This window comes from Hippocampus bargibanti, linkage group LG11 (assembly GCF_051943395.1).
Source record: "Hippocampus bargibanti isolate YZ-2025 linkage group LG11, ASM5194339v1, whole genome shotgun sequence".
NCBI lineage: Eukaryota > Metazoa > Chordata > Actinopteri > Syngnathiformes > Syngnathidae > Hippocampus > Hippocampus bargibanti.
The window spans coordinates 14,035,791-14,057,771 of NC_142744.1; the positions used below are offsets into that span (position 1 = coordinate 14,035,791).

The 21,981-nt window shown below is 42.5% G+C and overlaps 1 protein-coding gene across 4 annotated transcripts; it reads right to left on the reverse strand.

Moving 5' to 3' along the window:
* Window positions 1-476: 476 nt before the first annotated feature.
* mpz (myelin protein zero) lies at window positions 477-20,987 on the reverse strand. 4 transcript variants are annotated; one of them, XR_016116461.1, is made up of 7 exons: window positions 20,753-20,987; window positions 16,961-17,127; window positions 12,848-13,061; window positions 9,605-9,734; window positions 7,861-7,903; window positions 3,277-3,496; window positions 477-2,942 (listed from the first exon to the last, which is right to left on the reverse strand). XR_016116461.1 is itself a non-coding variant. In XM_089008539.1 (6 exons), exons 1-6 carry the CDS (start codon window positions 20,796-20,798, stop codon window positions 2,931-2,933), a joined length of 612 nt encoding a protein of 203 aa, XP_088864665.1. In that variant the 5' UTR covers window positions 20,799-20,987; the 3' UTR covers window positions 477-2,930. The 4 variants fall into 4 exon arrangements, 3 of the variants coding, with proteins under 3 accessions (XP_088864665.1, XP_088864663.1, XP_088864664.1); XM_089008539.1 differs by lacking the exon at window positions 3,277-3,496; XM_089008537.1 differs by having other exon boundaries at window positions 477-3,496.
* Between the last annotated feature and the right edge of the window lie 994 nt (window positions 20,988-21,981).

Consider the following 21,981-nt stretch of genomic DNA (forward strand, 5'->3'; position numbering starts at 1 on the left):
CTCTGACAATCACAGACACTTTGCAGGTGTTTCATGTACTTGCTTTTATCAATAATACCCCAAGGAAAGTGTGGCGTTTTGTGTGACGCATTATCCTTCGTAATATATTTGACCATGACTTGGGGAAGAGTTAACATTTACACACATGCGCAGTAGCGACAAATGCAAGGTACGGCAAGTCTGTGCATCCAAACAACCTGTACATAACTTGTGGTTAATACACCACAGAAAGAGAATGGTGGGCATTGTGTGACAAGATGTGTCGCAATATCTCTCCATAGTGAAATTTGATCGCCTTAACCTAATGCTGCAGCTCTGCTTACGTTTGGCTTTGACCTGACCCTGCTTTCGCCACCGTGACAATAACGTTTAAAATCATTAGGGAAGATACTTGGTGTGCAAACAGAGTCTACACAAGCTAACGTTTTTCCCGCCAATTGTACCGTAAGCTAGGTCGTGAAGGACGGCAAACATGGTGGATTTAAACGTTTATTTCACATTCTTTTTACAAGATATTACACATTCAATTAGAGTGACACAAGTGGTAAATTAAATAAAGGTAAAAAAAAACATCAACAACAAATTGAGATAGTCAATTTCAAATGAGGGAATGTTAACATTGCTCCTAATGCAGCACAGAAAACATACAAGGTGTTTTAATGTGATTACAAGCATTCCAGAAAGCTCGGAAATTTTCAAAAAGGAACATTCAAGTCTCAGCCATTCCCGAGCTTGACATCTGCCGATCTGTCGTTTGGCTCGTAGTTTGGTTTATGGAGAACAAGGGAGCACCTTTGAAGACCACCAGTCAACCGAGACTTGGCCAAGGATGTGCAGCCATCGCAAAAACTTTCTGTTGCTTGACTTCAGCTAACTTTGTTGTTTTTATACTTAGCGCGATGTACACAAAGAACCGTGTTTCCACCAAGTAGCCTCGTTTGGCTCCAAATCAGTACGCGATTCTCTGCAGTTCCGTTTTGAACAAAAATAATCACAAACATCACCCGTGGCAATTCCTGCTGAGACTTCCTGTCCTTGCCGACTTACCCTCTCCTTCGAGCAGCTAAGCTAACTGACCCAATTTGTCCGATAGAGAATTCTGCCAAGCAAAAAAAAAACAACAACAACAACATTCCTAAAATATTTTAAAATAATTAGCATTGTGTCTTGTTTACAGTTGTGGGGTCTTTCCTCAAGTTCCCTTTTGACTTTATTGATTGAAATTTCCATTTTAGGTTGGAGATCGCAAACGTTTTCAGTTATTGAAGCGAAGTTATAAAAAAATGCTGTTGGTCCTTTACAAAATGTTTCCGTATAGCTTGCTAAAATTGTCTGATATTCAAAGTGAAATAAGAAAAAAATCATCGCAAACACCAGAAGCTCTCTGTGCTTTACAAACTTTGCCATTTGACTCATTTTAGACGCAGCGATTCAACCTTCCCAAGAAAAACAAGCCCGGCTCGGTATTCACCTTCCCAAGCATACGAGCCAAAGCCAACGAGACCTCTTGGTGGAAATAATAATAATAATAATAATAATAATAATAATAATAATAATAATAATAATAATAATATATAACATATAACATATACATTATGCGACTTGGCTTTACAGACCCAACATCCTTTTGCCAGTCTGGGGAAGGGCAGAGGTCGAAAGTCTTGGCATTTGAACAAAAGACGGTAGGAGGGTCAGAAGGTGCGGGATGGCGATGACCGTACGGCGCACCAGGAGCGCAAAGGGAGGACGGGGTTGTTTGAAGGGCAAGTGAAGGAAGGAGGGAAGCTGAGCGTCCGATAAGGAAAAGCTTAACGAGCGAAGTGGATTGTGCCCAGTCCTATTCTGACAGGAAGCGGAAGAAGATAAAAAGCCAAAGACGTGATGGTGACAGGGGACGGTGGACAATTTTTGTGTGCGGGAAAATGAAGGACGGTGCTGTCTTCTGTCCGCCCACCACCCGCCCTCCAGTCTCGTGACGTCATACGTGTTTGTCAGTCGCTGGCCTGCCACCCGACACGACCCGCTGGCACGTTCACAAAAATGAGCGGCCGTTATTGGGGAGGGCGGGCAGAAATGGAGGCCATTAAGGTCCACCTGGGACCAGAGGAGGGCGACGTGGGGCCAGACTGAGAAAAAACAGCGGCAACACAAAGTCCGATGCGTTGGATTTATTTTCTTTGGGAAGTTTATTGTGAAAAGATGCATTTAATGTGGTACCGGTCAGATTTTTCCTTAGAATTTATTCTGGCATTTCCACCCCATAAAATATGATGTTTTATTTTGGAGGTATTTTAGATGTGTTTTTTAATCTTTGTTATTTAAATCTTTACTACTCTAAAATGATTACTTATGTTTCTTAAAATATCTTTTTTTAATCAATGAAAACAAGCACATTGTGGCCACCCCAAAATCCAGTTATTTTTTATATTTAAATGATATTCCACAATATTTGTTTTTAATCCACAGAAAATGTCCTATTGTTTTTGTCAGTGCGTCATGCAGATGAATTAATCTTAAAAAGAGCAGGACTGCTATCTCTGTCAATGGTGCCCTGAGGTCTTGCTGTGGCTCGGTCACATGATTTCAACCAGATTGAGTCATAAAGGTGTGGGGGTGGGGTGGGGGGTGAAAAAGATTTCTGGAGGCTGCGGCCCACCCTGAGGGGCATCTGGTGGGCTCCTGTGGTGGCGGTTATGAGCGTCGTTACGCCTTAAACCCTTGATTTACGCGTGGCCTGGTGAGTGCATAAAGGGACTCGGGTGAGGAAATTATTTGACACAACCACTGACAGTGTGGGGGGAGAGGGGGAATGGGGGGTGTCTATTCTTCTTATAGACTGCCTTTAAGAAGGAGATGTAATGACGACTAAGGGGAAAGGAGAAGGTGGGGTGCGTCATGCTGACTAGAGAGGCGGAGGCGTCACGGAGGAGTCAGACCTTTATCTAAGAAAAGAAGGATGGAGGGTGAGAGGGGGAAGAGAGAGAGAAAGAGAGAGAAGACAGCGATTAAAAGAGAGTATTGAAACATTGACAAGAAGTGGTGAGGGGAGCAGGAAGCAGGGCGGTGCCCCTGTAGCGTGGGGGCAGAAGCAAGCGGGCAGCATCAAAACAATACAGGGACGAGGTCACGGCTACTTTCTGATGACAGGCAGTGCGCCCCTCCCTCGCCACTGTTGCCTCCCCCCTGCTTATTTGAGGGTGAGCTGCTGGGCGAGGCGAGAAAGGAGGCCGGGGGCTTTGGAGGGGCCGCCCCCCAAGCCCTCCTGGGCATTGTTACGGGTCAGCTCCAGCTCGATGGTCATCAACACTCGCCCGGCGGTGTCCTCTACAGCCGCACCCGCTCCGCCACCCGTCCCCCCGTCCCCCCTGGGCCAGAGCAGCCGCCCAAACTGCGTGCCCCGGCCCCGCCCCTCATCCTATTTGCGGTCCTTGCGGGACTCCTGCTTCTTCTTTTCCGAGGCCTTCGTCTTGGCGGGGTCGGACGCTGGCGCGGGGCCCTGTAGGGGAGCGGGGAAATAGAGGGGGGAGGGGCAGAACAAGGGTGGAGAGTCACTCGAGGAGGAAAGGAATGCCAGGGGGAAGGCGAGGGGGAAAGAAGTGCTGGTTGGGGGGGGGGGGGGGCGGCACTTGAAGAGGGACAGGGGGCGCTGTGGTGAAGGGGAGAGAAAGCCCATTTAAACAAAAAGGAGAAGAGAGTGGAAGAAGTGAGAAAGAGGGTGAGGCAGGGGACGGAGAAACATCCTTTTAAGGACGGGGGGCGAGAGTGAGGGGGGGCGGTGTCCAGATCTGGAGGGGCGGGGCGACAAAAGAGGTAACCATGCATTAGGATGGGACTTTGTCACAGGTGGGCTCCATAAACCTGTACAATTTAAGACCATATGGTCACGACACACACACGCATGCATGTAAGCATGCATACACACAAGCATGCATACACGCATACATGCATGCAAGCATGCACACATACATGCATGCGTGTGTGTATGTACACATGCGTGCATGCATGCTTGCATGCATGTATGCGTGCATGTGTGCATACATACATACATACATACATACATACATACATACACACATACATACAAACACACATAAATAAATACATACACACACAAATACACACACACATACATACATGCATTCATACATACTGTACATACATACATATATACATACACACATACATACACATGCATACATACATCCATAGACACATACGCATACATACATACATACACATATATACACACATAAATACCCACACACATACATAAATACATACACACATCCATACTTTCGATGAAAAGGTTTCTTCAGCCGTCATCTGTACTTTTTGAAGGTGTCGGACGTTTCGCTTCTTATCCAAGATGCTTCTTCAGCGAACTAAAGTCTTACCGGTAGTATCTGCCCTATATATATCCCTAATGTCCAGACATAGCGGCACCGGACACGGCTATGATAGGTCCCTACTCTCAGGTTGGGGGGAGCAGAGGACCACTCCCTGCGGCCCCACCGACAAATTCTCAAAAAAAGACTTTATCAACATCGCAGGGATAATACTAGTGGGCCTCAATCGGCAGTACATTTGCACCTAAAAGCTAGCAACCACTCATTTGACGACAATGAGGTTAAAATCTTAGCGAAAGAACATAGATGGTTTGAAAGGGGGGTAAAAGAAGCGATTCTTATAAAACAACAAAATCCTTCATTAAACCGGTCTGGTGGGGTGAGGTTCAATTTGGATCGTTCATACAATAGCCTGCTTAGGCAAAACAGGTTAGGCAACATTCGTAATGCCGACGAGGGGATACCGGAGGGAGTGGGGCAATCAGGCCAGTCGTTAGGCAGGAATGTAGGAACAATCGTTGGGGCCGCAGGGAGTGGTCCTCTGCTCCCCCCAACCTGAGAGTAGGGACCTATCATAGCAGTGTCCGGCGCCGCCATGTCTGGACATTAGGGATATTATATATATATAATTTTATATAAATAAATTTATATATATATATATATATATATATATTGACCACTCCTAATTGTCCCTAGGAGTGAGTGTGAGAGTGACTGTTGTATGTCTTTGTGTGCCCTGCGATAAAAAGGGTGTCACCCGTACAGATGATGGCTGAAGAAACCTTTTCATCGATGGACCACTCCTGTATGACTGAGAGCTAACACAGTCACATACATACTGTACATCCATGCATACATACATACACAGATACACACGCATACATACATACGTGCAGAGACACATACACAAACGCAAACGCATACGCACGCACACACACACACACACACACACACACACACACACACACACACACACACACACACACACACATACATACATACATACATACATACATACATACACAAGACAAATGGCATAAAAACTACGTGTACAAAGTGGAATTGGCGCGTGTATGGCGCCTTTCTCAGCAAGAGTACTTTCAAAGAACGGACCGCTGGCGGCAAGGAGAATTTAAAACACAAGCATCAGCTTGACGAGCACGCCGGTGGTCTCTAATCAACCCCCCCCCGCCGAGCACCTCTAATTGGACTCTGATCATCATCCAGAAGACCGACATACAAGAAGAGGAGGATGTTAATGTGGCCGCATCTGAAACCGCGGCGGTCCGGAGTGTTCCGCCCCCTGAGGCTAAAATGGAAGATGTGGGGAAGGGCGGGGGGGGGGGGGGGGGCAAGGCTCAAGGAGACAGAAGATGAAGAGTGAGCGCTACTGATTTCCTGTCCGAGTGCATCACAAGACCTGAAGGAGAAAAAGGAGGAGTGGGATGAGGATGGGGGACATGGGCAGATGCTCCTCCAGGCCTGCGGAGGGAGTCAAAGGTGAAGAGGGAGGAAGGGGGAGGAAAGTGGAGTGCCAATCGATACAAAGCGCCAGCTGCAATTATCATTCCGCAACCCTGGATGTGAGAGCAAATGTGTGAACATGTGTGGGTGTGTGCCTGTGTGTGTGTGTGCGTGTATGTATGTATTTTGTGCGCGCGTGCGCCGGAGACTGTGCACAAATGCATGGTTGTTTGTGTGCATTTTGCTTATTTGTTTGTGTGTGTGTTCGCGAGATTGGGCAAATGTTCATGTGTTGACACATATGTTATTTGGTGTGCACATACACATACATGTACGAGTGAGATTGTGTGCCCGTGTGATTATGTGTGTGTGAGTGTGTGTGTGTGTGTGTGTGTGTGTGTAGATGTGTGTGTTTAACGGCATAGATCGAGTACCACAGGGCGCTCGTTTTGTGTGTGTCTGTGTGCGCGCGAGCTTGCATATATGAATAAATAACTTAAAAAGCAGTGAGGTTGACATGCGTGACAGCGTCGTCACGGCAACCAAGCAACAACCACATTGGCTTGCCTGCACTTCCTCACACACACACACACACACACACACACACACACACACACACACACACACACACACACACACACACACACACACACACACACACACTAGCACAGTGCCCCGTGGCACTGGAGAGCAACCTGACAATCATCTGACAGTTAAAAGAAGAGAAAAAAGAAGAAGATGGTGAAAGTGGGACCCAGGGTGGGGTGGAGGGTGAGGGCAGGAGGTCTTTGGAGTGACGACAATTAATGAAAGAGGTGATTCGGTGCCCCCTGTAGTTGTAGAGCATAATAACAAGAGAGACTTTGGCCGAAGATTGGTCTTGTGGCAGTTTGGGAACGCTCCCAGTGCCTGAAATCACCAATAATGTTGCACTATTCAAAGCCAAGAAGACTATTTTCAGAGTTGTCCCATTGTGATATTTGGAAGAATCCATTTCTGATCAATGATTTATAGCCCCCCCCCCAAAAAAAATATATATATATTCATAATGAGTCATATAAGAAAAAAGATCGGAATTACAGGCAGACCATTCAAATATTTCACAATACTTTATCCTTCAGTAGGAGTTAACTTTACAGCAGACTAAAAGACCCACAAATCGAATGTCTTTTAAGTGTTTGAAAGTCATTATATGGATCTCATGTTGTAATCTGGTAATAGTCAGGAAAATATATTTAAAAAATCAGCAACATTGTTAGAAAGGCACCAATTTGGAGCAATTAACTCACTCACTGCCATTCACGAATTTATTTGGGAAGTGAAAATATGACGTAGAGCGCCATTCTCGAATTTGTTCGGGTTTTGGTTTTTCATGCTTTGGTGCTGATAAAGCATTGTTTTTCTCTTTTCCACAAGGGGGCCGCATTTCCCTTTTTTCCATGTAAGCGCTTTGTTCCAGCGGTTGTTAAAGCGCTTTATAAACCAATCTGTATGGATTGCATTGTATTTTGAACATGTGCCCTCATTTCAAGATCATATAACTCCAGACCCATCTAATTTAGGAATTAACTCTTTTTTATAATATAATTTGGGAATTAACTTTCTTTTCCACAATGGGCAGCATTTTGACTTTTTTTCCATGTTAGTGCTCTGTTCCACCTTCAGCTGTTGTTAAAGCGCTATCTAAACCAGTATTTATGTATTGCATTGTATTTTGGACAGCCGCCCTCATTTGAAGCTCATATAACTCCAGACACATATAATGTAAAAATTAACTCATTTTTTTCTGATGAAAGAAGCACGTCTAAGATTTCTAACGCTGTATTGAATTTATGTAGTGATAAAACTCAATATTCTGTGGGTCCTCCAATTTGAGTCAAAATGACAAAAACCCACATTTTTTGCACGTCTGGCAGTGAATGAGTTAAATTGGCCGGCCAATGAAATCTAAATATAAAAAATGAATGAGTCAGCCATTAGTCCTCAGAATGTTTTCACCATATGAAGAAAAAGGCAGCGTGGGAGTAAGAGGATGTATTTGTGAACTTGCCTGTCTCTGCTGTGATCCCTCCTTCTTTTTCTTGCCGTGTTTACTGGAGGACAAAACACAAAAACAAACAGAAGTCAGGATGTCTTTATGGCGGTGCTGCCCCCGCCGCCGCTCTTGTCGACCAGTCAGATGACGGACGGGGCGTCATTGTACCCTTGCTCCGGATTATCCGACGGATAACACGCAGATGAAGATTGTTATCAGGCTAAATCACTTGAGCACGCATTGGGGGCGGTGCAAAGGGTATTAGGGCAGTGGGGGCCAATTTTCACAAGGTCACAACAACGCCATTCTGGCTCTGGACAACAAACCCATATCAGTTGAGGGGCTTTCGCAATCATATGAGGGTCGGGCGGGGAGCCATTTTTTTTAATCTGTTACCAATGTCAGTGCCAGAAATCCAATACAGTTTTCATTATCCTGTCACAACAATCACATTTTATAATCTGAGAGGCAAGTAAACATTTATCTCAGTGCTATTTTTACAAGAAGTCCGAGATGGCGCCCGAGTAGGCAGCCATCGGCAAGTGCCTTAACGAGCTGTGGTTTTGTTGTTGTCTTTGTGCTGTCTGTTTTCTTTGGTTACTTTGTGTGCTGCATCGTGTGGACCGAATACAGATTTTTTTTTTCAGAATTTGTGGCCACGACATCAAGGAGGAGCCTGTGCTGAGCGGTTTCGCCTTATCGGCAGCATGAATATGCCAGCACTGTTTTTGATTGGGAGGAATGTCGGTGCCGTTCGACTGTCATCGTTGGACAGCTCTGGGGGGGTTATGCTTTTTTTGCGCCTGTAATGGACAGCAATTTCACAGCCCAGCTTTCTTCAGCGGAAAGGGCGGTGCTGTTGGACAGTTTGCGGCTGGATGGATGCATGGCTTGAGGAACCCGCCATGAGAAGAAAGGAGTGGAGGGAGAGAAGGAACTGTCGCGCCTTGGAATTGAAGTGGATTTACGCCGGACAGGAGATGTGAGACAATCTCTTTTCGTCAGTGGATGCTACAGCTTCGTGTTTGCTTTCAAAATTTAGCTTGTAGCAGACGGGCACATTTTACCATCCCTGATCCACTGGTGAAAAGGACACTTTGATCCTCTCCTCTTTCCTCTAGGACTGCTTTGTACAACAAGGAGGGTGCAGAAAGTGCTAAAGATTGAAGACTGTGTCTTTAGTGTTGTGCCACATTATTTGTTACTTGGTTTTTTTTTACTTCAAGATGGTGCAGTGACAGTGGCTGCCTTTACAGCAGCTTCTTTATTTTCTTTTTGCTGCTGTGAAATGTAAATTTCTCCACTGTGAGACAAATATAGGCTCATCTAATCTAATCTAATCTAATCTAATCTATACATGTATTTTCTGTTTTTAAACAAAACACATTTTCCCTTGTCACTCTCTCTAGCGATAAGGATTTCATCGCACTATAGATCAGCAATAACATGGAATATAGTAATATATTTAGTGTGTAGTTATGAATGAAGTTGGTGTTTGTTTATGGGGGGGGGGTAAATGTCATTATCATTAATCACAATGGCAAATCCGTATTGTGTATGTCTTGACGCCACTCAAAGCCAGTAAGATTCCTTGTCAGTGTACCCAAACATCGGGCAGGTGAGCAGTCGAGACCAACTGGATGTGAGGTAAGACCACTAGGCGATGCAAGTGTCCGTTCCCGGGAGGGGTTCAGGCTTGGGGCGGAGCCCGAGGCAACCGGTGTGGAGTCGCAGTCTCCGCTCAGGGCCCTGCACTGACCTGACGTTGAGGCTGAAGACGCGGCGCGCCACCAGGAAGCGCATCAAGTAGTAGATGACCACGATCAGCAGTAGCAGGCCCAGGACGGCGCCAATGATGGAGCCTGTGATCACGCCTGCCTGGATAGGAACTGCAATGAAAAGCAGGACAGAGGGGGGATTTAGAGAAAAGAATAAAAATAATAAAATTGAAAAAGTGGCTGTACCAAAAGTGTCAGCAAAAAGAGCAACAGAGGAAAAAAAAATACAATACAATAAAACATTAAAAATAATAATAATAATAAAAACTGAGTAGAATAACATGGTGGAAAAAAAAACTTGGATCCAAAAAAGTAACAAAAAGTGATCGGTAAAAAAAATTCTGGTGAAAAAAACAGAAGGAAAAATATGTATCACAAAGAAATTACAGTAAATTGATGGTAGAAATGTGACGTTAAAAAATGACAGTGACAAAAAATAAATTATGGTAAGAAAAAAAAATACATTAAGGTGCTCATTCCACCATGATATCTGTGAGCCACTGATGAAAAGGAGTCTTTCATCCTCTCCTCTTTCATCTAGAACTGCTTCACGTAAAAAAAGTGTCTTTCTTGTACTCGAATATTATAGAGCAGAGGTCCCCAACCCCCGGGCCGTGGACCGGTACCGGTCCATGGGTCATTTGGTACCGGGCCGCCCAAAAAGAATAAATAATTTAAATAATTTCCATTTTATTTATTATCTGAGTCTATGTTTTATTTTGAAACATGATGAAAATACACAATGGATTCAGGTTTATTATTATATTTAAAATAAAGAAAAAAACAGTTTCCATGCCTGTCGTATCATTTTATTTCGTTGTATTTATCCGCCGGTCCGTGAAAATATATTCTGACATTAAACCGGTCCGTGACGCAAAAAAGGTTGGGGACCACTGTTATAGAGTACATGGGGAAAGCTGTTAGATTGCACAACTATCCATGTTTTTATGTTCCTGTTGTGTTTATTATTTTGCTTTGTGCTGACTATTATGTGAAGCACTTTGTTGCAGCTGCAGCTGTTATGAAAGTGCTATATAAATCAGGATGTATTGCATTGCATTGTGAAAGATGACGATTAAAAAGAAAAGGTCTACAGAAAAGGAATGTCAAAAAGTGCTGCTTTGTCAGTGTCTGAAGAAAATCTAAGTAAAATCAGACGATGGCTAAAGAAAATAAATAAAAAGTGGTTGTGAAATTGATGGCAATGAAGTAACAGTACAAAAAATTATTAAAGTGACAGTCGTGAAAGTAACAAACATTAAATGTTGAGAACAATTGAAAGTAAAATGTGCTATAATTATTTGGAAAATGTGGTTAATAATATAATTATTCATCAAATTAATAGATAAAAAAATTAATAATATTATTATTATTAGAGAAACTTGAAAGTAGATGAAAAAGGTTTCCGTGAAAAAAGTGACGAGTGTCATTTATTGAAAAAAAATAGCAACAATAGAGATAGAGATATTGTGTAAAGAATTTGCATAAAAAAGACCATAAAAATCTGTTGGAAAAAATGTAACAGTTAAAAAAGTGCAGGCAAAAAGTGATGCTCAAACTTTAGGTGTTGAAAAATAACAAGCGACTGCAAAAATGTTGCATCTTTCACTGCAGTAACCACTCACTGTCTGTCCCTGAAAGAGTTAAATAAGTGGCAGCAGAAAACCTGACCATAAAAAGTCCCAATAAATAACTGCAAAAAAGCAAAAGTAAAAAGTCATGAATGTCATAACACCAAATAAATTCCAGTAAAAAGGTGTCGGAAAAAAGTGACGATAAAGCCACGAGCCAAATATGTGTGAAAAAAATGTGGTGGTAAAAAAAAAAAAAAAAAAAAAGGTGACACGAGAGTGATAAAGTTTCGCCGTAGAAGCGAAAAAGTGGGCGACATCGGCAAATGATAATCATCTCAAGGATAAGTCCAATGATTTCCAATGAGAGAATTCTTGCATTATTCATGTGCCGCTTCATGGATCAATAATGACAGCACGTTGCGGGCATGGTCAGCGTGTCCGTCCTGTAAATTTCAAATTTGGGTCCTCTTCAATGAAACGTTTTGGGTTGGAAGGACCGCCAAGAAACTGTGTTCTTCTTTTCCTTTTGGGCTTTTTCCTTCCTCTTCTCTCACACCAGCTACCTTCATGTCCTCTTTGACAACATCCATAAACCTCCTCTTCGGTCTTCCTGTCGTTCTCCTGCCTGACAGTTCAAGGCTCAGCATCCTTCTCCCGATATGGTCGGTCTCTCTCCTGTGGACATGTCCAAACCATCTCTGTCTGGCCTCTCTGACTTTTTCTCCAAAGCCTCCAAAACCTCAACATCTTCAGCTCTGCTACCTCCAGCTCTGCTTCCTGTCTTTTCTTCAGTGGCACTGTCTCCAGTCCAAACATCATGGCTGGCCTCACCACTGTTTTATACACTTTTCCTTTCATCCTAGCTGAAAGCCTTCTATCGCACATCACACCTGACATTTTTCTCCAGCCGCTCCAGCCTACCTGGACACGCTTCTTCACCTCTTTTCCACACTCTCCATTGCTCTGGACAGTTGACCCCAAGTACTTAAAATCCTCCACCTTCTTTATCTGTTCTCCTTGTAGCATCACTCTTGTACTTGGATCCCTCTCATTAACACACTTATATTCCAATAGCACAGTTCTTCGCTTCCACGCTACATCCTCTTCAGTGCCCTCCTCACTTAATCCTTGCTAATTATTGCTACGTCCTGGTCCACAACAGTCACGTCGACTCTGTGTTCTTTCCCATTCTCCTCATTCACTAATTCTTCAAAGTACTCTTTCCATCTTGTCATCACACAACTGGCACCGGTTAATACATTGCCATCTCCATCCTTAATCACCTAAACCTGCTGCAAATCCTTACCATCTCTGTCTCTCCAACCGGTAATGATCAGTCTCTCCTTCCTTGTTGTCCAGTTTAGGATACAATTCATCATAAGCTTTTTATTTGGCCTTCGCCACCTCTACTTGTGCTCACTGCATGGAAACTGAAAATAAAACGCATAAAAATAATTTCGAGCACTTCAGAATCAGAATCAGAATCAGAATCATCTTTATTGCCAAGTATGTAGAACACACAAGGAATTTGTTTCCGGTAGAACACGCTGCACTAGTATCGCACTAGTACTTTTATCAAAGCATATACTAGAATCACAATGGAAGCTACTCGCGGTAGTTAGCTAGCATGGGCGGGCGTGTGCGTCTAACCAGTTTCAAAGACGAGCAGGCGCACGCTGGAAGGTCGTCCGACAATGTCGGGTGGGTTCTTGGCATCGCAGGTGAAGGTCCCGTTGTCGCTGAACTCCAAGTTCTTGAGCAAGATGGAGCCGTCGCGTCGGCCCGGGTCCCCCACAAACTCCAGCCGATCTTTGAAGGGACCCTTGTTGTCCACATAGGCCATCCCTCCTGTGTAGTGGAAGATCTAAAAACATCACGGCATTTAGTGACCATCACGAGCTTAACAATTTTTTTTATAATTAAAAATCAATGAATTTATCCAGTTATATAACTTTTAAAGGAATATTTGTCCATAAATATTTTAATTTCATGAAGTCATTCACTGCCAGACGTGCAAAACTGTCCACTCCAGTGCCAGGGTTTTTGTCATTGTCGCTTGAATTCCAGGACCCACAGAATATTGAGTTTTAGGACGACGTAAACATTCAATGCAGCTTAAGAAACCTTAGACTCTCTTCTTTCATTAGAAAAAAAAATGTCTATTTTGAGCTTACTTGGTTGTAGAGTTATCTGCATTTAAAGTTTTTTTGTTTACTTTATGGTACTTCCGGATTGAGTGAACGCTGCCACGTGTGGCTGCCGCTGTTCACCCGCAGAAAAAAATATCCTGTGACTGTAAAGTGTCCTTGTGAGTTTGAAAGGCGCTTATAAATGAAATGTATTATTATTAAAGTGGGGGCGGTTGTACAAAAGGCCAATGCTGCACCCTCGTGGGAGGGAAAAACATTGCCCGAGGTCTGACTGAACCTTGAAACGCACCCCTTCCCGCAAGAAAAATCAAAACCCAAACAAATTCGGGAATGGCGCTCCTTTCATGCTTTTCAATTGACGAATTAATTCAGGAATGGCAGTGAATGAGTTAAAAAAAACATTTTATTATTAGCTTTAGATGGAATGGTACTAAATTGCTTTTCTTTGTCAAAGCTTGAAAAAAATCAGAATGAAAAAAATGCTTCAAATTAATTGAAAAAGTTTGTGTACAAACTTGCTTTGAAATATACTTGAGTGAATGACTCGAACGATATTGTCACTTTTAGACCATTCAAATATTTCACAATACCTTGTCCTTCAGCAGGAGTTAACTTTACAGCAGACTGAAAATAAAAAAAGACCCACAAATCTAATGTCTTTTAAAGGGCAACCAACGTCACTTTTTTGTTTTTTAACTGACAACAGAAAAACGTTTTATAGCATCTAAAATACCCAAAACACACAGTATGATATTGTTAGTCAAATTCAAAACACCAATAAAAATTACTTAATGTGTCCAAAATCTGCAAAAAATTGAGCTGCGAATTGACCATTTTCAGAAAGTCCCGCCCTCAGTTCGTGACGTCACGCCAAGACGTCTTGCATTGCTGGAGAATCCAAACAATGGCTTCAGATTTGGAGAATATGCTTTCTTGTCACACATCCAGCTATGAATAGGATTCAAATAGTTTTGAAGAGGAAAGCGTACATGTTTGCCATCGATTAAAGAAGTCCTTCCGTGTCATTTTGAGGCATCGGGACTGCAATGTAACGTCCCACAAAAGAGGCAGAAAAATGGCGACCAGCTCCTGTGAGGAATGAATCAGCCCGTTTCCACGGGCTGATACATTCCTTGCATGGAGCTTGGACTCCCTCTGCTGGCGACTTTTGGATGTAACACAAGGGATTCAAAAAAAAATAGTACAGCAAAATACATTGACGTGATGGAAAGACGCTACAATGCGTCTTTTTTACGGTCAGGAGGCGGTCCTTTTCTGACGTCACGTGAGGACTCGTCACCAACTCAAAAACAAGACTTCCTGAATGTTCAGCGTGAGTCTTAAAATGTAAAATATAGCTATATGCGGTGAATCTTATTAAAATATGCCCAGTAGAAGTCATTTGAAGCCATTTTACAAATTATGGACACAACTTGTCCGGAGACGTCGGTTGTCCTTTAAGTGTTAGAATTTGTCTCATAATATAATCTGGTAATTATCAGGAAAATGTATTGAAAAATGGTCAAAACGATTACAAAAGTGCCAATATGAAGCAATGAAAGTGCCCGGCCGATGAAATCTAAATACAGTGATACCTCGGTTTACGAAGCCCTTACGAACTTCTCGGTAAATTCATGAAAATTTTACCTTGGCATACGAACTTTTTTCGTACACGGAGCTGCGTCAATGAGTGATGTGTCGTTCGCAAACGAGCCCGTTCTAACAACAGAATGGCAGCCGACAGTTTTTGTCCTCGATTCCCCGCCCCCAGTCTTCGGTTAAAGCCACGTGATTGGTCAAGAACGCAGCAGTGAGGGGAGGTGGTTTAAAAATTAAAGAGGCAGGCAGACGACAGTGAGTTTCAACTTTGATAGTTCAAAAGCAGAGTGTAGACTGCAAGGTTAAAATATCCCATCAAACAGGCTCCACAAACAACCCGCACAAGCCATCTGTACACTTGATGCAAAAAGCTATCAACCCAGCTAAACAGAACACAATTGAAGAGGAACTAGATAAAATTATCACAGCGAAAGCACCTACAAGGGATCATTCCACAAGATGGTGAAAGAAGGTTACGTTCCTCCTCAAGTGTAATGCTGATGAAACCGGCCACTCCATTCTATCAAGCCATCAATGACCATCACAAAGGTAAATAAAACGACTTTATTATACAATACAGTTTATTTCTTTAATTATAATACCATAGCACATTTATTATACATAAAATAATGTATATTTTGTGTATTTTTAAGGCTTAGAAAATTAGTAAGTAGAAAATTATGTTTTATGGGGACCTGGGAACGGATTATTGTCATTTCAATGGTTTCCTACACGAAATTATTTTTTGAGATACACACTTTTCGCCTTACACACTCTGTCTGGGAACCAATTAAGTTTGTAAGCTAAGGTCTCACTGTATTAGGAAATACTGTATGAAGGAGTGGCCTCAATTTCCACCAACAAGAGAACAAACGTGAACGGGGCCACGCCGGGACAGGTACGGAAGGCGGGCGAGATAATAAGAAAAGAGGAGGCGGAGGTGGACAGGATGGAGGGAAGATGAAAGCCGAGATTAGAGAAGCGACGGGAGAGGACCATGCGGCCCGATAACTGGGTGATGGCAAAATGAAAAAGAAAAAAAAATGACTCCAAGCACTTGTATGCCTGGTGCAAAGACGGTAATATGAATTAACACGAGACACTTTCAACTTTTAACTGATGAGCCAGTCCTCTCTTCACTGAACGCCTGTTCTATCCAGCCATCCATTTTCTGATGCGATTTATCCTCACAACGTTCGTGGCGTGCCGGAGCCCATCCCAGCTGTCTTGGAACCTAAAGCGGGTTTCACCCTGGTTGGTTGCCAGCCAATTGCAGGTCACACAAAGACACACAAAGACCAATCATTCTCACACGCACACACACACACACACATCTAAGGACAATTTACATTGTCCCATCAGCCTGCCAGGCATGTTATTTTTAATCTGGGAGGAAACCGGAGTCCCCGGGGGAAAACCCACGCACGCACGGGGACAACATGCGAACTTCAAGCACTAAGGCCAGAACTGGTATTGAACCCAGCGCCATTGCACTGTGAGGTGGGTGTGCTGACCAGGCGACTGTCTGTGTGTGTGTGTGTGTGTGTGTGTGTGTGTGTGTGTGTGTGTGTGTGTGTGTGTGTGTGTGTGTGTGTGTGTGTGTGTGTGTGACTAGTCTTGTGAGGACCACTAACATTTTATACCATACGTAGTGGGGACTTTTTTTTTACAAGTGAGGACCTTTTGGCCGGTCCTCACAAGTTTTTTCATTCAACAGGGTCCATATATGCACCTGTTAAAGTTTCAGAGAGGTCCTCACAAATTCACCCAAAATGATTTTTTTGGGATGTATTTTCATTTCACTTGGATACACACACACTTTTTTTCACTGTGTGTGTTTATGTATGTGTGTGCGTGGTTAATGAGAGGAAAAAGTTCATACCAGAAAAAGTAAAACAATATTTTAACCAAATTCACTACAGGGGTGAGGGTCCTCACTCCTTATCTGGAGTTATCCGGACCTCACAAAACCTTTGAAACAGGAATGTGTGTGAGTGTGTTTGTTTGTATTTACAGAGATGCTGGTCTTGGCGCCATCGGGCCTGTACGTCCAGGAGAAGGTGACGTCCTCGGAGGTCCAGCGCCAGGAGAAGAAAGAGCAGGAGAGTCGCACCTCGGTACCCACCAGGGCGTGACGTTCCCAGCCTGTGTAAATCACAATGGCCTGGGACGGTTCGGGCACTGCACAGAGGGAAGTTGCAGAGATCAGCTGTTATCAGCTATTTTCTAGAACTGAAGGTTTTCAGGCTGATATGTTCCAGTGCTGCAGAGAATTCACCCGAATAATTCCAGTGATTCTGATAAATTTTGCCACATGTACTTTCTATAACTGAAACATCCTTGTCACTCGGTCAGATATGATCAGAACTACAGATACCCCTCTGGAAGTTTCATGAGTGTTCCCCTACACTGTGGGGTTTTTAGTTCCAGCAACTAGGTGTACCAAGACCTTTTCTATGAATATGCAGGATGAGATAACTACTTTGTATTTAAACTCATTCACTGCCATTTGTGAATGTATTCGGGAATTGACAATATGATGTACAACGCCATTTCCGAATTTGTTTGGGTTTTGTTTTTTTTTCTTGTTTGGGTGCCGATAAAGGGCTGGCCATGGCCTCTGGCAATGTTTTTCCCCTTCTACAAGGGGGCAGCATTTCCCTTTTTTCCATGTTAGTGCTTTGTTCCAGCTTCAGCTGTTGTTAAAGCGTAATGGGGTATAAATAAATATGTATGTATTGCATTGTATTTTGGACAGCCACCCTCATTTCAAACTCATATAACTCCAGACCCGTATAATTTAGGAAATAACTTGTTTTTTTCCTGATGAAAGAAGAGAGACGAAGATTTCCTACGCTGCATTAAATGTGTATGTAGTCCTAAAACTCAATATTCAGTGGGTCCTGGAATTCGAGTGACAATGACAAAAACCCTGGCACTGGAGTGGACACATTTTTGCACATCTGGCAGTGAATGAGTTAAGAGTAAATACAATTTTGTCTACATTTAATTATTGTGTGTTTTCTTTGTAACCCTGTTTGGGCGCGAAGGGGCTGTTGTACTATATTTTCTGCACTATAAGGTGCACTTAACAGCATTAATAATAATAATACATTTCATTTATAAGCGCATTTTAAAACCCTCAGCCTCACTTTACTGTCACAAGATAAGTTTTTCTGTGGGTGACACTTTCTCTTGGATGAAGTATTTTAAATATTTTGTAAAGTGCTTTGTTACAAATGTTGTCCATGCTAAGCGCTTTGTTTCAGCTTCATCTGTTGTTAAAGCGCTATAAATCAATATGTATTGTATTGTAACTGCAGCGGTTGTGAATGCTCGATATAAAGCCGTATTGTGTTGTGCTGTTTTGCATAACTCCATCTAGTGGACATAAAATGCAGCGGCAACCATTATTGTAACCATGAAAAGGTTTCTTCAGCAGTCATCTGCACTCCTTTGAAGGTGTTGGATGTTTCGCTCATCATCAAAAAAGCTTCGTCAGCTAACTAAAAAATGTGCTGGTACAATTAATGTAGCATCTATTCATATGCGCCTGATAATAAATGTGGTGTGCCACATTTATGAAAATAGTTGTTATTATTGTTAGTTAGTTATTAGTTGTTATTATTGTTGAAAGGTTTAGGAGTGTTTGGTCAACAGAAACAATTTCCTGAACTAGTTTGCAGTATCTCAGCCAAAAAAGAAAAAAAGACCCATCAAGGAGGATGTAGGGCATCCAAAAAATGGAAATATTGGATAGAGTGAACATATAGATGATCATCCCAATTAAAGCAGAATGTAAAGAGAATTATTGAATGTGTCACTGGTAGTGCCTGAATGATTGATGCTAATTGCCTCTCAGGCACAAAATCAATATTGCACCAACCGGGAAAATATGACTCTGTCAAAAAATCCGAGCGCATGAAGTAACATGTTAATAATGTGCGGCAAAAAAGGGGGGAATACTGATGCTTTTGTGGCGAGTCTTACAGGATGGGAAAGGATAGCAACGTGTCAATTAATGACGCCGATAGTGGAGTTCATTAAAGTTGAGTCAATTAATCGTCCGCTAAGCCGCTTAGTGGTCGTTAAGAAGGAGATGCTGCGGAGCGATCGGTGGTATCAACGTGTCTGTCATGTAAACGAGTGGGAGGAGGCATGCATCGCATTTGAACACGCGATTATCATATAAACACAAATAGCGACATAAAAACCATGTCTGAAACACGGATTATAATTTGTAAGGAAAATGCTGATTGCGCACAACAGACTACAATAAGGTTTTTCTCTCACTTTCCACATTTTTTTCATTGAAAATCATCAGATGAAACACAGACATATCAAATTAATTCTAGATATGACGTGGAGCGCCTTCCCCGAATTTGTTCGGGTTTTGGTTTTTCTTGCAGGGGATGCTGATAAAGTACTGGCCAGACCTCTGACAATGTTTTTGCCTTCCAACATTTGCCTTTTTTACAGCCACCCATTTCAAGCTCAGATAACTCCAGACCCATATAATTTACAAATTAAGATTTTTTTTCTGATGAAAGAAGAGAGTCCAAGATGACGGCTGAAGAAACCTTCTCATCGAAAGAGAGTCCAAGGTTTCTAACACCTTATTTAATGTTTATGTAGTCCTAAAACTCAATATTCTGTGGGTCCTGGAATTCAAGTGAAAATCCTGTCACTGGAGTGGACACCTTTTTGCATGTCTGGCATTGAATAAGTTAATAAAATAATTGGAAGAAAAGATAGTATTCATTATTTGTTTGCATTCACAAACAAATAAAAAAGGAGTATAAATGTACATCAACACTTAATACACTTAATATCAATGAATGACTAATAAAACATGCCGGAATTTAATTTTTGCACTTTTTGAACCAGAACACACAAGATATATTTCCGCCCAACATTTATCAAAATGGGGTTTAAACATTATAAACAAAAACATGAATCCCAAACAAAGCCCCAATTAAAAAAATAAAAATAACACTATTCATTCATCTTCATTTAATTTTGCCAACTAAACAACTCATATGGTGTTATACGTGCCCACATAACCACACACACACGCACGATCACCACTCTCCATCCAAAAACTCACGTCTCTACTCATCTTACATAAACGCACACAACAACCAAACTATTGTTTGCATTTCATTCTACATATCACCCACACACCCAAATTCAATGTAACTATTGTCCAGTACGTACACACATGTTCCCTTATTTTTCCCCCCATTCAAAATATGGCTTCCTCCCCGCAAACATTCTGCCTACATATACTTAGAAACACATACTTAACTCATTCACTGCCAGACGATGTGCAAAAATGTGTCCTCTCTAATGGCAGGGTTTTTTTCACTCAAATTGCAGGACCCAGAGAATATCGAGTTTTAGGACAACATAACCATTCAATTCAGCATAAGAAACACTTTTCTTTCATCAGAAAAAAATAGTTATATAGGTGTGAAGTTATCTGACCTTGAAATGGAGGCGGCTGTACAAAATACAATATAATACATATTTATTTGTATAGCGCTTTAACAACGGCTGAAGCTGTAACAAAGGACAAAGATGAACAAAAGACAAATGCCCCCCCCCCCCCATAGAAGGGGAAAACATTGCCAAAGGTCTGACCAGCGCTTTATCGGCACCCCTCACAAGAAAAACCAAAAACAGGACAAATTCGGGAATGGCACTCTACGTCATATTTTCAATTCCCAAATAAATTACAGAATGGCAGTGAATGAGTTAATTATCAAAATGTGTAAATGTATGAGCATGTTTTTCTTTTCTTTACCTGTAGCCAGGACGAGGAGAGACGCCAGCGCCACCAGGGTCAGCATGATGGTCCGGGGCAAGTGTGGACTTCCCACCCACCGAAGGAATCAACAGAGGTGTCAAACACACACAAAGCGCAGACAAACACCCAAGTGACCGGTCTCGGTGGTGTTAAGAGTCCCACTCTGCTGGTGAGTGTGAAGAAGAAGACCAGGACGACAAAGAATGAAGCCAAGAGGCACAAGATAGCAACAGAAGGCCCCACGGTGTGAGGAGTCTTTATAGCGGGACACACCCCTCGCTCGGCCCCAACCCCAGGAACCCTCCTCCTCCTGACGCCCCGGTTCGAAGGAGTCCACGCAGGACCGCCATCCCTGATAGAAACCCACACTGCATGGATAGGGACACTGACGTTCACCGCTCAAGTGGATGACAGGAAGTGATATTGATTGTGATTTCAGGAAATTGTTATTTTAAAAAGACAAGGTGTGTTTATAGAAGCCTCGACAATCTGGGGAGCAAACTGGCACTACTTTAACCACCCTAAGGACATCTTGGCCCACCTCAGTTGGAATTGGATGACTTTCAGTCAAGTTGGACCAACCTTAGAAGACTCCAGATAGCTTTGGACCAACTTGGCATACTTTGACTATCCGACAATGGGATGTTCTGGTCAGTTAGTTTCCTCCCAGGGGCCGTTCTGAATTTGGGGAAGCCATTAGTGTTTAAACCCCTCCACATATGACATACAGAACGCACAACAAATTAATGAATAGAGTATTTTCCAGTGTATAAGGCGCACTCAAAAGCCTTGATTTTCTTGAAAAGATGACCCTGTGCCTTATACGCCGGTGCACCTTATATGGCAAGTAATATTGAGCCGCAACAAGTCATCCTATCAGCAGCCACCAATTACACCCCCGCACCCCTGTCGTAGAAGGGCCTCTATAGTATCTCCTTATAATGTGATCTGGCTTATATTCGGAAAACATTTAGATTATCTACACATTATATTGGAAATATTTGAAAAAGTTTTAAAGTACACCATCCATTGGCGGTGCACCTGAGCATAAGGTGCACCGCCAAATACACTGGAAATTACGGGTAACTAGTTTTCAAATCTGAAGTTAAGTACAATGACTGTTATTGTGGTTTATATGGGACAATTTAAAATTTTGGTTCAGACTTTCGCAAGCATCATGGAATTTCACAAGATTGATTTGCTTTTGCAGGCCCAATAAAATGATG